At 46.1% G+C, this 16,811-nt stretch overlaps 1 protein-coding gene across 1 annotated transcript; it reads right to left on the reverse strand.

Moving 5' to 3' along the window:
• Positions 1-1,868: 1,868 nt before the first annotated feature.
• LOC119390239 (N-lysine methyltransferase KMT5A) lies at positions 1,869-14,859 on the reverse strand. Its single transcript, XM_037657810.2, has 6 exons — positions 14,580-14,859; positions 12,255-12,780; positions 9,391-9,472; positions 9,243-9,302; positions 8,452-8,642; positions 1,869-5,300 (listed from the first exon to the last, which is right to left on the reverse strand). Exons 1-6 carry the CDS (start codon positions 14,587-14,589, stop codon positions 5,090-5,092), a joined length of 1,080 nt encoding a protein of 359 aa, XP_037513738.1. The 5' UTR covers positions 14,590-14,859; the 3' UTR covers positions 1,869-5,089.
• Positions 14,860-16,811: the final 1,952 nt, after the last annotated feature.

Genomic DNA, 16,811 nt, shown 5'->3' on the forward strand with positions numbered 1-16,811 from the left:
GCCGGATGGCTGGCGACCCCGCCTTCAGAGAACATTGCCGAGTGCACAAACGGGACTATTTCTTTAGTCGTGGAGGAGGTCTGCTGCCGCGCGTCAGTCATCTGGGCAGGGCCTCTCCGGTTTTCTCAAGTTAGATCCGACTGTAAAATTATTTGTTATTTAAACATTTACGAAATCCCCTTCAAAATCCCATGGAAAAGCAAACACTGTACAATGCTTGTATTGACCTCCTGTTCACCTCACCATTCGATATATTGAAGAACTTGACTCATTGCACCTTCGTGTGTGGCCTGCAATCACTTGCATGTAATTGAAACCACCTGCGCCTATTAAATGCCACTGTTTTAGAGATGCTGTCAAACAGGGCATTAAATATAAAGTGCAGTACATGCCCTGGAGGGCAAATGAACAAGGTGAGAGTCTCAATATATGATGGATGGCTTGCGTAGCAGGGATATAGGCTCCTCATCGAATTTGCTCTAGTAAGCTTCACAGCACAGCATGGTATGTGGCAACAGATGATGAGAGGGAAATAGCTGCTGCATACTGCTGAAATAACGCGAAAGGCCTCCCCGTCTGATATGTGTTTTTCAAGAAAGCATATAATGCACATTCTTCGCATTAAAAGACGTGTATAACAAATTTTTGGTCCGGAGTGCATTATTATAAATGCATTACCTTATAAGGACTGCACAACATAGTCCATCTGCGCAGAGCTTGAGCAGGTACTTCCAAGGTGGCATTGCCACTCGTTTTTAGTTGCATCTGCTCTGGTTTACTGAGCCTCCATTCATAGTAAGGGCATTATTTTGATAAAGCTGGAATGCATTACCTTTAGTGTCCCTATACACACTGGGTAGCTGGACAATGCAAATCATCACACCATACAAGAATTTCCATACAAAAGTAGGCTCACGAAGTAACTAATGGTCACAGGACTTCCTTTCCCTGCCGTTATTGGTGGAAGCACGAAGAAATCTTTGTTGAAATGTGCGACACATACCCAGAATAATGATATACAGAACGAAAAAAGATGTATTGCAGAAACTTTTTCAGTAATAAGTTTGTTGCTCGTGGGCAATGTCAGGCACAACATTGGAAGTGCATCTCAACTCAAGCCACCTACAGCTTTGCAGGTTACGGTTTTTGTGGGATGTGAAAGAGAGGAGCACACCGTGTGTCCCCTTCATTACCATACTTGTGCGATACCACTGCAGCTGGAGATTCTGTACGTCTTTTTCTTGTGAATGTGCCCTCAAGAGATAGAGTTACAGACCAGTCGTCATCTTCCTGTGTTCCTGCTCTGATCCAGCAAACTTTGCTCACCGCCTCTCGTAACCTTTATTGTTGACCAAAGGCATTTAGGCAAGAAGGCCCACCACAGTGGTCTAGTGGTTACGGTGCCCGACTGCTGACCCAAAGGTCTTGGGATCGAGTCCCGGCTGTGGCAGCTGCATTTCCATGGAGGCAAAATGTCAGAGGCCTGTGCAATTAGATTTAGGCACTTGTTTAAGAACCCCAGGTGGTTCAAATTTCCGGAGCCCTCCACTGTGGTGTCTCTCATAATCATACTGTGGTTTTGGGACGTAAAATCCAACAAATTATTGGTGTTATTTAGCCAAGAAGAATGTGTCCAGTGTCCCGCAAGAAAGAGAAAAATTTTGGTCTGTTGTAAGTAGCTAATAGTTGTCCAGTGAAGGGTCACTGGTTGTGACAGAGCTGCTGCAACTGCTTGTCAAGCAACACCTGGGGCTTGCCACCGTGCATAAGTTACATGGGCCGTCCTTCGGCACAATTTATGCAGCGTGAAAATCAAATATATAGAAGTTTAAGGCAGAAAACAATGAAATAAACACAAAACACAGAGATGGTATAGATGCTTGTATTTATTGTGTGCAGTAATAAGGATAATGAGAAATAATGAGGTTGAAAAATAACTTATACTGGTGAAGGACAACCAAAGTGGCCGTCGAAAACATGAGAAGATGATGAGGGCACATGCCTGTACAATTGCAACAAACGAGCATAGGAGGTTCACACTTGCAGTATGTGCCAAGTCTGTGAATACTAATTAGCGACATAAATGTAGTTCTCAACCTGTGCACTTTATTGTAGGTTTATAGGTGGCGTGCCTCCACCATGAAACCAAGAGAACGAAACTAGAGGTGATCTGTACAAGGGTATTAATATGCACACAAGAGCAGAGCTACGACCTCTTGTCAACTGTTAGTTAGGCGTATATCACGTACAAAACGCTTTGGACACAAGTTAGCAATCTGCTGTTGATATACGAAAAATTCCACTCCACATTTCATTATCTATGCTAAAAACTTCCGATGAAGTTTGTTCAATTGGGGAACTTGCATGCACTGTAGTGTTGTTCCCGTTCTAAAGCTGCACTGAACATAAGTTTCATCGCTTTCATAACTGAATTCGCAGGATTATGAATCAGCACGTAGGCTCTATGAAATGCACTGTTGGAGACTGAAAAGGCAGGGGCATAGGTTAATGGTAATGCAAAAAGGTCAAGCAACAATGTAAACTTTGGACACAGAAACACGCAAGTGTATAGCTTGGTAAAGGAACATGTTCATGTGTAAATGCCTTTCTATACTGTACCAAAAGAGTAACAATGTGTTTGGTTTAACTACTAATACTAGCAACAACAAAACAAGAACACTACAAACTTCCTCGAGTGGCAGTGTGTGAGCACTCTGCACAAACTTGCCGACAATGTGTTGCATCACTGGCAGAGCATGTGTGAACGCTTTCTTGCGAAGTAATAAAATGCATTTGTTTACCAGTACACAAAGCGGATAGTTTCCTGCAGATTTAGCTATGATCAGTGACCATAGCATAGTACATGCTTAAACTAAAATCTAAGAACATTCACTTCCCGATGCTGTGTTGTCTATGGTTATTTCGCAAGTGGTTTGCATCAATTACTCAAGTGCCAGACATTAACAAAGCACAATGATGCAAAGCATGAGCCAATAGGCTGTTAGCACTTTCATTCTGATGCGTGATAGCAGAATAATACAAGTTTCTGTGCTCACATCGGTACAATGCTTGCGGCAGCACCGAATTTGTTTGCTTGAATACATTTGGCCAATGCAAACATCCGCTATGATCGTGATGCGTTCTTCTCTGTATGCCACATCGGAATACTAGTCTAGCCCAAGCAAGACTCAAGAAAATCGCAGGAACATACAGACAGGTCGCGAACTTCCAACAAGAATGTTAGTGTCGCAACTGTATGCTCTCTAGTGTCCATCTTGTCTGTACTACTTCAGTATTTCCAAGTACATAAACTACCATGCAATATGACAAATGGCAGCTGCCAACAGTAGATCAAGCGCTGCATTTTAAAATTTTGAGACTTGAGAATTGAGTGTGCGGAGCCAATTTTAGCGTCACATTTTAAGTTTCAAAGGCAGGTCAAGGACATTTCCATTTGATTAGTGCCGTACAAAACAATGCCATGAAAGTTGCAACAACATGAACTGCACTTAGCGAGCTGAGCACTTCAGGAAACCAGTGACCTCCCGTAAGCCCTAAAGAGTATGGGCAAAATGAGCAAAGAGTACCTTTGCTGAATGCTACAGCGCACTTTACTTGCCACTTGTGACATCACTGCACCCAATTATAATAAAGAATTAGAAAGCAGCTTTTAGGACGGTGGCCAGATGGGCAGTTCCTTGAAGGTTCATAACAAAAAACAGAGACAAAATGAAATGTATGCGATGTGTGTCATTGTGAGCCTATTTTTGGCCTAATGCAACAGTTTGCAAAGCTGGCGAAATCTTGGAACCTGCTCTGTAGTGGGTAAAAATAACAGAACTAGGAGCACAGACTAGCAAGAAATTAACTTCTAACCGTCCTTTACATCACTCCTGGAATACAAGATGGACATTTTGAATGTTTCATCATAGAATTTCTGCCTGTTCACCAATTATTGACCGCACTCACAAGGTCGGCCGCAACATTTGTAATACGCTCTTAGATTGCATTTTGCATCTGTTGGTCAACGTTTCGCCCTGTGCAATTTTTATGCCTGCATATAGCTATCTCTTGTACTGACATTTGTTATCGAGTGATCTTCACACAGTGATGACGCATGCCAAACTTGCATAAAATGAAAGTAAGGCAACCTCCACGTGACCAGCTAAATGGTGATGCAGTGCACAAATATTACAGCGTTCAGGCACAATGCTTAGCACCCTTGTAAACAAGCTGGCCTTAAATTGTAACTTGGCTGTGAGTCAAAGAGGACATTAAAAGTGTCATAGCATTACCAGAGAAGCATTCATTGGCTAGTACTACATCACATGCGAGCTTGTGATCAGTGTGGCATTGTTCAGTGCATCCAACATTGTGCCGGCAGCTGCAGCAGCACCCCCAAGGTTTCACATACTTGTGACATCCAGCGTTGCATCTTCCTTTTCGTACTTTTCTATAATGGCACCTTGCTCATGGTTTCTGAACTATTCATTTTTTCTGGCAACTCCTGCATCTATTGACCAATGTGCATAGTTTAACCACTGCAGAATTCTAACTTTATGCTTTCAACGATCACACGTCGATGTCCAAATGATGGCAAGGTGCCAAGGCACCGAGCCATCTTGTGCTTATAGCCCTCAGCTGTAAACTTGCATTCGAAAAGCTAGCTTCACAAATGAGTAGCTCGGGACAATACTCGGCAAAGATAAAGGACCACATACCTGAACACAGACAATGGTATGAGTGCTGTCCTCTTTTCTTTCTTTGCATTCCAGTCTGTTCTCCTGCGTCTTTACTGAACACACACACCAAGCATGAGACAGCACTAAGCACGAGACAAAGCTGCCTATGCTGTCCAAGACTAATATGTATGTCAACACATCTTACACCTCGTTTGTCGAATTATCAAAACGATACTGCTCTGCCGACAACGCTTCTGGGAGCCGTATAAAAGAGGCACGTGTGTTAGAACAACGACAGGGCCCTGGCAGAAAAGGTCCTATGAAGCACTGAAAAAACGGCAGAAAGGCGTGCACCCTGGATCACTACTGTGCCGGCTCTTTACGAAGCTGCCACCTTGGAGAGCTGGCTACAATGCCAACCAGGGGTGAAACTGGAGTGACGCCTTGCTGCGGTCTCCGTAGTCGTACAGCAGTTCCTCCCCGGCCTCAATGTTACGCTGGGCCACGAGCACCAAGTGAGGTATGCCCTTGATGATGCATGTCTGCGTCTTCAGGTTGCCCCGCTTGCTGTGGTTCACGAGCCGCCCGAGCCGGCCCGTTTCCTTCGTGGCATCGACACTGCACAAAAGGCACGGCTTGATGATACTTCACACAATGCATGATGTGTACTTCACTGCATGCCACAAATACTCGCTTCACGAGGCTCTATTCGCTCTCATAGCTGTTCATAGCTGTGCGCTCTCATAGCTGTTCAACAGGAATTCGTGGCTTCGTCATTGCCGCTGTATGTGAACGATAACTGTACTGCAACTTGCAACAGACCCAATGGAACCCTCTGCCTTAAACTAACAGCCCGTATCTCGGGCTCAACGTGGGATAGTTATTGTGTAGAAACAAAAACTTAAATAGTGAAGCTGTAAGTGATGTATAGTAAGTAGCATGCAAAATGAACAAATCAGAAGGAGCACTGGATGACCATAACGTCAGCACTTGTCCCATAGTCACAGTCTTGTTCATTCGTTCGCGTATTCCTTGCAATTAATGCTAAAGCTTGTGGGGTTGCACACGCAACCCGTTGTCTTCAACGCCGCGGCACCTCGGCTTCGCGCTACGTTTGTACGCAGTGGTGAGGGGGGTTGCGTGGGAGAGGGCACTGTGCTGCTCCCGCTGCCCTTCGCGCCCTGCTCTCCCTGGCCGAAGTCGAGATGCCCCGTTTTCCCTCCTTGCCCTTTTCTGGAGAGACTACTCTCCAGACCCCAGGAAGCACGTCGCTTCCTTGGAGGGCCCCCCGTGTCAGGGCTGGGCAGTATCGCGATACAAGAGTATCGAGATAGTATTTCAGAGATACTTTTGCATATCTGTATTTCTGTATCGAGATACATTTGAAAAATGTATTTGTATCTCAGTAGTGAAATACATTTACAATGTATCGCCTGTATCGCGATACTATGCAGGACACGGGTATCTCGTTACATTGTTTTTTTGTGTCGCAAATGAGTTGAGGCGCGTTTCCAATGGCGGAATGACGTTTTTTCTTTCTTTTTTGTGCCAAGACAAGCAAAGGCGCGCCGCCGGTCGCCGACAGATAGGGAGGCGATGGTTTCACCTCAAGCACAGAATGGTCCATGTGGTAAAGCGCGTGACGCCGCAGACGGCAGAATCGCGGGGACAGTGTTGTCGGCCTCTGCCGACGAAAGTCGCTGTCTCTCAAGGTCAGTGCAGCACGCCTAATTTTTTTCGGGTGGCAAGCCATTACTTCGCGACCCCCTGCGCGGATACCGCCTTGGAAAAGGCTTTGCAATGCTTCGCATGCGTTCAGTTTTCAAAGCGGCGGCACTTCCGAAAGCAGTTCCCGTAGTCGGGGCAGAAGTGACTAGAAGATGGCTATCTTTGACGCGCTTTCAGCCACCTCTCCAATGTCAGGATGCGTTCCTAATTCATTACATGCGTGAAACGGTCTTTTGTGGTAGCAGGATCCCCCACCGCCGGAGCCGACTTCGCATGTTGCGGCTTTCTGAAATGGGTGCTGGTAGCGTCGGTGGTGGTGAAAGCTTCGTTGAAGCCGACAGGGTCAGACGGCTGAGGATTCCGAAGATGGGGACCGACTTCGGATTCTGAACAGTCAGAAGAACCCAAGTGAGGGCGGAAGTGTTTCGGTATCTAGATGACCCGACAAGAGATATCGCCACGCTACAGGGCAATCCGGCTATGAAGGCGGTATTTATTCACTATAACACGAATTTGTGCTCGCCTTCAGCGGTAGACAGACTTTTTTCTTTCGTGAGTCTTGTGCTGAGGCTGAGCCGACACTGTTAGAAGACAGCCTATTTGAGAAGCCTACACAGCAACCTTCTCAGCAAAGCAGATCTTCAAAATAAATGTGTGCTTTTTCTCAATTCACTAGTGTTCATTAATGATCCGAGTGATTTGCTTAAAGTGTGCTATTTCTAGCATAGCTTAGTTTGTTCGCCAAGTATGTCAATTTCGGTGTCCAATCCTTGTTACTGTTGCTGTGAAATAGTGTATTTTTATTGATACTTGTAATTATGTCATTATTACTAATTATGTACTTTGTCCGCCCCCCCCCCCCCTCCCCTGCAATGTCTTAATGGCGCTGAGGGTACTGTAATAAATAAATAAATGAACTGAACCTTTCGATGCGCTGTAACTTTAATTACAACATTATGCTGCACTAATAAGTGTCTTTGCGTAGTATGAGCATCCTTGAAATAAAAAAAGTATTCCAGTATTTGTATTGCTGTAACTGTATTCCGGAATACTTTTTTCGTCTTATTGCAAAAGTATCTCCGAAATATCCTGTTACGTTAAAGGCAAATGTATCTCATCTATATTTTAGGCTTCCAGTTCATGTATTTCGATATCTGTATTCCGGAATACTTTTCTGAGTATATCTCTGCCCAGCCCTGCCCCGTGTCTTCGGTCTTGGGAGATGTGATTGACTAAATCGGACCCAAGCCGTGAGCACCACCGCCCCGGACCGGAGTGCAAAAGCAGCCATGCGAAGTGAGATGAGCATTTATCATTCCCTCGACGTGTGCTTGCTATTTGTTAACGTTTGTTTACCCCCCAGTAGTGCGGAACACTCCGCCGCTGAGGTGGTAACTCGATGTGCTATACTCTATTGTTGCAATTGGCATCTGAGGTGAATAAACACCTTCAGTTGAAAGACTTGTCTCTGTCTCCGCTGGCCTGAAACCCGCCGCGGTCGCAACTCAACGCGAACCGCGGGATAGGGGGTCACAGCTCTGACTGTTAGGGCTGCTGCATAGCACCTAGTAGCGAGTAACTACACTCCTCTAGTGTGCGGTGTGATCCAAACGAGGGACAGGTTCGCACGCGCGGCTTGTTGTGTTCATGCTTGTGGCAAAAAAGAACCCCTATAAGCTACGCATAAGTAGCTTAGTTAGCCTGCTAACTAAAGTTTAGATTGCTAATAAGCAGCTCTTTCCATGCTGAAAAGCAGGTTGTAGCCAACATAGAACCGTTCAGTGCTTTCTGCCCGCTGTTTTTTATGATAAGGAAATATATACATATATAAAAAAACTTCAAATTCTAATCGCATTGCAACAAAACGTTAGCCACTCTCAAGACGTTTGTCTTGAGCATGGTGGACGGCAATTTTTCCTCAATGGAAATAACACGTAACAAGTATTTCGGCCAGTTGGACCAGTTGTGGCTCACTCCTCTAAAGTAATCTATCGAGATCTGTCACTTACACAGATGGGTGTAAAAGGGACAAAGTGCTCACCAATACTGTTTGTTCCTGCAGGTGAAGTAGTACATGTAGCACCCGATGGACGAGTCAGTGGCATAGATCTGTTCGCGCATCTTAGCCTCCTGCACGTCGATGAGTTCGCCGGCATACTCGAGCACAAAGTCCCCGGCTTTCAGTGGCCGCGACGTAGTCACTCCCCGGCCCTTGTCAGCAAACTCTGTGACCTTTATAAGGTTGGGAGAGGTAGATGGGAAATAATGAACATCACCGTTAATTAAGTGTACTGAAAATGTTCTTTACCATTTTCTGATAAACCCTTATTTCAATGCAGGCACACTGTTGTCTCTTATACCCAATGATCTGTTACACCAGCACCTCTTATAAAGGGGTTCACCTGTATCTCAAATACAGGCGTCCTTTTTTTGAACATTTATAGAATGCAGGTTCAAGGCACGACAGCTTATCAACAGATGCTCATGACACCTGAGCAGTCACTATAACCAGGAAAAAAAAAAAAGAGACGAGGACCACAGAATCTAAAGGCTCATTCACACTGTAGCACGTGGCTGGAAGTTTCCTGCTGCCACATGCAGCATTGCTCACATTGATCGACCACCAGGATGTGAAGTCATTGCTCCATAAACAAATAAATAAATAGAGACAGAGAATAGAGAAGAAAAGCATGGGTCCACTCAAAGAAATGCAATCGACGATGGTGCAAGTTAAAATATATAGAATGCAGTTTTATGTTAGTGAGGTTGCTCATTCCTAGTTGGCAAGGTTGTTACAGCACAAACTACTCAACATGCACACAAAATTATCACCTGAAAGCCTTCTTCAATGCCGTTCAGGATGGCATCTTCAACCTCCTTCTGCCTCTCTTTCTGTTGAGAAGGGGAAAAAAAAAAAGAAATGAGGATGTGTCTGCGTGAGTCTTTCTGCAGTCACTGTACAATGCTGAATGAAGCTCACCGCAAGTGTGGCCTTTGTCTTGCGTCCACTTCTTCGGATAGAGAAGTACTCCGTCAAGGAGTGGCACGGCACATCCGTTCTCCTGCAAGGATGGAGCCGCAGCTGGACATTAAGTGGCTACAAGACTGGAGTTAAAGATCACACACTCAACAACTACCGTAAAATGCTGAGCAAGCGCCCCCCCTACGGTGAAAGATAATCCGACAAGATTTGAAGGTGGGGAGGGCCTTGCTTGGTCACGGATTACATACAATTCAAGATGGCGGCGGAAGAGCTGCGTGTGCTTCCAAGAAAATGCGTTATTGAATAGGCACGCATTCACTGTCGTTATTAGCCCTTGTCGAGCGAATAAAAACAGTGAACGAAGCAGTGAAAATGGCGGGACGGCAGGGGAGGGGGGTTGCTTGCTTGGTCAGAGGCGGACATTTCAAATCTTTAGAAAAAGGGGGGGGGGGCCTTCTCTACTTTACAAATCTTCTCTACTTTACAGTAGAGAAGATTTTATTACTATTAAGCTTTGCTCCAGCAATTACTTGTTCACTAATAGTAAAAACAAAACTCTGGCTCAATCAGTTATCACAGATCTGCCATTATTGCTCAAGGTCATTCGTTTTTGATGGCAGGCATTTATGGAAACCTTTATTTCGCACTTATACAGAATAATGCTGCTGCAATGATCAATGAAGAGTCGCGAAAACTAAAGTAACGAGGATGGAAAGAAGTTCTGCTATATGAGAGACAAGTTGACTACAAAGAAAGTTAATGTCCCTGTCTAGAGAAGTCGACAATGCCCAAAAGTGATAAAATGAAATAGCTGCCCACCCAAAGTACAGTTATGTTGAATTCCAATGGCAGAGTCGGAGCAGCCGATGGACTCCGCGAGCGAGCACTCGACTCTGGCGTAGAGCGACGCCTCCAAATCCGCGAATGGAACACAATCCGCGACGCCGGAGCAAGCATGGGAACAAGAAGGAAGCGGAAGTGCTTGAGTTGCCCAAAATACCTTGCGTGTAGTTATTCGATTCTGCTAATTCCGCTGTCGAATTCCCGCTCGTACGCGGCAGTTTCAGCGTCGCTGTCACTATCCGATCGTGCAGAAACTCGGAGCTGTCGCTATCGATCAGCGGAAGCAATGCCGCACGATTTGCCCAGACGCCCATGTTGTCCGCCATTACTGTCAAAACACGCGACAGCGGCAGCGCCCCCAAGCAGGCAAACGTGTTAAAGGAAGTACGTCAGGCCGAGTTCCGGTCGACTCCGCCGATTTTGGCGGAGCAACTTTTCCTGCTCCACGGAGTGACTCCCGCTCTGAATCCACTCCGACTCTCCCATTGGAACTCTTGACTCCCGCCCTCACTCTGCCATTGGAACACACTTGCTCCAAAAGGAGCAGAAAAGCTTGCTCCGACTCCGCCATTGGAATTCAACAAATTATGCTTTTTTATGAGAATGTGATAATTCAGTTTCTCTTTTGCCTGTTCCCTAGTGGGACTCTCCAAATTTCCACCACCGCATCTCGAGAAAATAACAGGGATTATGACCATCGATTTAGATGTAAAAAAAAAAAAAAAATTGCATGCAAGCTTGCATACAAGCAATGGCATAGTGTGCAGGCATTTTATGTTCGTGAATGTACACTGTTTTGTTGTTGTTTAGTGGTACATGTTACATGCTAACCAACAGGGTTGTTGGTTAGTATAGCAGTGTTTAGTCAATGTTTGGACATAACAAAAGGCCCACCTCGTGAGAGGTTATCCGTGAAAAAAAAAAAAAAAATTCTGGGAGCTAGCCATACAAACCTTGAGCATTAAAATTGTACTTGGAACAACTTGGTGCCTGTGGCTGACAATGAAACAGACAAACAAAGGGCCCCTTTTGACATGTGTACTTGTCATGCCTTCGAAGTGTGCCAAGACATGAAACATTCCAAAAGGTAAGTGCACTGCTATCAAATGACCCAGAAGCTGCGTGTACCAGTGTGGTACTGGAATGTGCGACAGAAGGCTGCAGGTCCGTTTTAGTCATTTCTGTCTGTGATATGCAACATTGTGTCCTATAGTATATCTATTCTAGTCAGCACAAGTTCATTAACAATATTATGCCAGCAAACCTTTATGCTTGTTTCACGACACATTTAGAGTAGAAAGCTCTTGCTTAGAGTGCATGTGGCAGTTAAGGTGGAAAACACATTTCAGTGGAACATTCAGCAGGCCTCTTTGCAGTACTATTGCGAGCTGGTTGAAATGGAGCACTCCTAATATATTAGGCTGGTTCATTCAGAGCACTATGTTAGAGCCTGGAGGCACTCACATTTAAAATGAGTGCATCAACCAAGACTCAACAAAACGCTCGTCACATGGACAATGCATTAACTCCGGGTGCAGTGAAATATTTGGCTAGAGCATGCTGGGGGATGTGGCAACCCTACTCCTCACTAGAAATTAAGTGTTTAAGGAAAGGGGGAAGAGAGTGCTTGGGGCACCCCCACATGATTGCTGTGAAAGATGCACAGAATTTACAAGAGCTCTCCCTCTTGTATTGAAGAGATGAATGCAGTGGGGGAGGTAAGGGGAAGGAAAGGTGTGAGTCTGCAGCTGACATAGAGCACGTAACTTGAGGATTGTTTTTTGAGAGCCTTTGCATGCTTATCAACAGATGCACCACAAACAACGCAGGAGGCAGCGCACAAAGGCTCTCAAGAAACAATTCTCCTCCTCAAATCATGTGCTCTATGTTGATGCCGCCGATTACGGGAATGCACTGCAAGCTCCCTCTGGTCGTAACGTGAAAGGTGCACCACAGAGATGCCGCAGTCTGCATTTTGTTAGCACTTGCAACGAATTGTGAACGGCAATTCTTCCTACCTTTTTGCCACCTTTGAGGGGTCGTACTCCGCTTCTGCTGCCACAGGAGCCTTCACAGTGACCTGAGTGGCAGGCTTGTTCGCAGCTCTGGAAGCACTTTTGCTTCTATCTTGGTAGGTCCTGGGCACAACAACGGGCATTTTTGTGTCCACAGTAGGCGGCGAGGGTGGCTGCGTGGCCGTAAGGCTCAGGCCAGCAGGAAGTGCCGCCGCATCCGGGCACGGAATTTGAACCTCAGGTTCCACTAGCTGCTGCAGTGGGCAGGGAGGCTCCCTCTTGATGGGACGCCGTCGCGAGTAACTGTGCTCGCTCGCTACCTCTTCGGCAGTCGCCATTTCGGCACCCAGAACGGGGAAATAGTCGTCTATCCGAGTGCTTCTTGTGACTGGTGGTGAAGTCCTGGTGGCATTGCCTGCGGTCGCTTTGCCATCCTTCTGTTTCACTGGAGCACTGCCATCACCGGAGCGAGATGAAGCGGGTGCACTCTTTTTGCTGCGAGCAGGGTCCACGGTGTGCTTTTTTCGTCCTGCAGAAACAGACGTGACATTCATTGTTGTGACAGCCCCAAGAATGCTCCACTGTTTAATCAAGACACGTTCACAATGGCAGCCAACACAGATGTTAAAGAAATGTACATTTCTTTAATTTTAGCCTAAATGAAGTGGGCAGCGTGTCATATTTGGGCAACCTTGCTCTACTGAGACTTGTTTGACATTGTTTAAACACTACAGAACTTAGGAATGTAGTGGCAGAGGTGGCTTAAGGAACACGCTGTGCGTACTGCCATTAAAGCCCAATTATGGACAGAGCTTCGCACATTGCAGGCTATACGCCTATAGATAGCTTGCAAGTGATGTCATGGACGCACAATATGGCGGCTCAGCTGATGTCAAGGCAGTATAATTATGCAGTGATTAACCTGCTTCAGTGCGATAACAACATTGCTGGAACGTTATTGGGCCTCTGTGAATGAATCACGAAGGAACCAGCATGCAATGTACTGATAACATTAACGTGACATCGCAAAGTTTGCGTCCCACCATGCTGGTGGTCCAACGTTGCTGTTTCAGTGACGTCAGTGCAAGCCATCTATTCACAGTGACCACACAACATAGATATTACAATGAATGCATTCATTCATATACCTCACAGGCACCAGAAGGAGTATGCACAGATGCATCCCACAGACAGAGCTAACTGCACACACACAAAGCACACTGTAGGCACAGCTTGCCGGTTGACATTTGCTTTTGTAGTTGATGTAAGGTGAGCACCAGGGTATTCAGCATAATACTCCAATGTGGAGCATGTGAGGTATTTGTAAATAAAAAAATAAACAAAATATGCGAGGCTGAACTTAACGCTATTTGCAAGGTGCTTGTGAAAAATAATTTGCTGCATCCCACTAGTCTTGCGAACTTTGATGACAACGAGGATATTTGCGGGTTATGCTTAGGTTCATGCTTTTTCTGGGAATCGGTTGAAAATGCGCAAAAGGCAGGGCACGGTGCTAAAAAAAATAGACTGTTCAAACGTAACGCGTGAACTTTAGACAAAACATGCTTCAAAGGCTACAGTGGCACAAGAAAAGTGGTAGTACACTGACAAGAGTTAAGGTAGCTTGGTACAGCTTTATCGACTGTCTAACGCCCAAGATTCCCGGTCGCATTTTCTAAAGGCGCTAATCCAACAGTTGTGAGCGATTTACGAGTTCTTCGCCACAACTATGTTCGCGATCCCTGGCGCAACTTGGCAACGCGCCGTCGGCGTAATAAAATAAACTTCAAGCGCGTTCAGATGCGGTTACAGGTGCCGCCTTTTCACCAATATCCGCACGCCAAAGATCCAAATCGTCATTCTGAACTTTGTAAATAAGTACGCTGCCTTTTCAACAACTCACGAACGCAAAATTCGAAGACCGTGTACTGTCGACCGGTACGAACGACTGAAAACTACAGAAAATAAAAATAAAACGGCCCCTCTATAACACATAAATTACGATAAATACGAATAAAGAGCAACGCAGTAATCAACGAAGAAAAAGAAACGCTGCACGCAACTGTAAAATCGACACGGTTTGCGTGAGCGCCGCCACCAGGCCTGTGCAGGCCGCGTTGCTACCGATCAAGAGCCCAACAACAAAAAATCCCGCCAACTTTTGCTGCTCGGCTCCAACGACGGCAAGCCATTTTGAATTTGTGCTCCTGACAGCACGTGTGCACGCGTTCAAACGAGTGAATTCGCATGAAGAATGCTGAGCAAAGACGCAAGCGAGGCCCGCTAAGCGGGCAAAGTAACGTATTTCATATTTTTCTCTTCACCGACCTTTCACCATTGCCCCAGTTCACGCCTTGGGAGGTGGCGGCGGCGATCCCGTTGCTCGCACCAGCAGCACTGAGCACCGTCACAGGAGGTCGACGAAGAGCCATTCATCAAATATTGCCACTGATGAAGACAGCAAGACTAATGCGGCCGCATCACACATGCAGCGCAGAGCGATTCGTGGGAGAAAACCATATGCCCTTTTCAAAATGCCCACAAAGCACAATCACAACAGATATTCGCAAAACGGCTTTCCCGCTAGGCACAGAAACCCGGCTTCCTCACAGATTCGTTGCAAATACAAACACAAAACAAGAACGTGGCGCTAGTGAACATCTACAAATAATTTCAAATAAATATTTTGTTTTTAGACACCTGGCTTAAACTTGAACTTAAACTTTCTTTTATCTTGAACGTTACTACTCTGACACGCCAACAACGGCGTGTAATATCAGCATTGCGTTTAATAAACACAAAAACAGTGAAGCCCTCTGAAACATTTTTTTCGCGGCAGCGTCTCCTGCGCCGCGCGGCGCAGCAGCCAGCCCCACACAGAAGTGGCTCCTGCGCCGCACGGAAGTGACGTCACTTTAAAAATTATTACTTAAAGCTATTTGAATGTATAAACTATTATTGTATAATACGTTAAATTTACAAATATATTACTAAACAGGTGTTTTACGAGTCAATTAGCCTATATTTGTTAATTAAGCACATATCACAAGCATTTTAAATACAGGGGGCGCCATGGGCGCTGCGGCTGCGAAAGGTAGTGGCAGAGATGGTAGCTGCGATGTGTGGTGGTGGTAACAACCTTATTGAAAACTCCGGCAAATTCGTGGCCTGGTCCTAGGCCGCCCCCAAGGAGGACCGAAGACCCTGTGTCGTCGTTGCCTGGAGGGATTGCTGGATGCCCAGTTGATCCTGGAGGTTGGAGCTAGCGCGGCCGTCCACCGCGCCGCAGCTTCATCAGAGTGTGTGCACCATAAAGTTTCTCAGTGTGAAGTGTGGATTATTGTTGTTGGACGTACTGCATTTTCTAGATTGCAATGCCAAGCGTGTTGTTGTGGAAGGTGAAAGTGTCCCTGCCGCCGAGTTTTGCTTGTCGCGAAGGGCAAGGTCGACGATGAAATAAATGCTTTTGCACAGTTCGCGTGTGAATGTCCGGACGCACATGCATGAAACCCCACTGCGTCTGCGAAGTGTACTTACGAAGCCCGTGATCTCCGTAGGCCAAAGCTACTGCATTGCAGGCTGTTTTGCTAAGTGAGAAAACATACGGCCGTTCTCATCCGTTGCTACGGAAATGCTCCCGTACTCTCACAGGCCGTGCGTGTTATTCAGCAAGGCAGACGAGCTGTTTTGTAGGTAGATGGGCTAATGCAGTTGGCACTTGCCCTTGGGTATCGTTTATCAAGTGCTAATCGCCTATAGCATTACTTTGGCACGTCAGTATTTTGAAGCGGCCTGCCGGTTACCTCGTCAGGTGGTGACGGTATGTTGAGCGACATAAAAAAAAGTTTCCTGTTGCATATTCGGCGTGGCTACGTTGCAGTCCGCCTTTTTGTCATCAAAACTTTGATAAACCGTGGAAATCAACATTCCTGACGCGTGTGCCGGAGAAACTGATGCAGCCAGCTGCATTTGAACTTTTCGTGTCCTCCTGCGTCTCGCCGATTAAGAGCATTAATTCGCAAAACACTGTATCATAATAAATATAGCCAATTCTGCGAGGGTCATCATCAAAGGGCCTGTGGACAGGACCACCAGCAGCAAGTCAGGCTGACGGGAGGCCGATGAGGAGGCGCAAATGTAAAAACAATAGTAGCGCGACCAAAAAAAAGTAAATAAAACAAACTGCGAAGGGGCTCGAACCAGCGACCTTACCCGTCCTTCATGTGCTGCGCTAGCTAACTACGCCACAGCTGCCGATCAGTTCGGAGCGTTTAACAAGCCGGTTTTGTATTGTAGTCACGCTGGACGTACATTTTTCATTTTTACGCCTGGACGTAACTTTCACAGCTTCTATTGTTACGTCTAGACGTAACGCTAGACACTCCCGACTATTCAAACCATATACTATTATTCAAACGAAGCGCCGAACCGGAAAAGTGCATGACGTCACATCCGTGCGGCGCAGCAGCCGTTTCTGTGTGGGCATCTCGTGCGCCGCGCGGCGCAGCAGTCTCTGCCTTTTTTCGCTCGGCAGGTGTCGCGGCGTAACTCAATGGGAGA

This window comes from Rhipicephalus sanguineus, chromosome 4, assembly GCF_013339695.2.
Source record: "Rhipicephalus sanguineus isolate Rsan-2018 chromosome 4, BIME_Rsan_1.4, whole genome shotgun sequence".
NCBI classification, from domain to species: domain Eukaryota; kingdom Metazoa; phylum Arthropoda; class Arachnida; order Ixodida; family Ixodidae; genus Rhipicephalus; species Rhipicephalus sanguineus.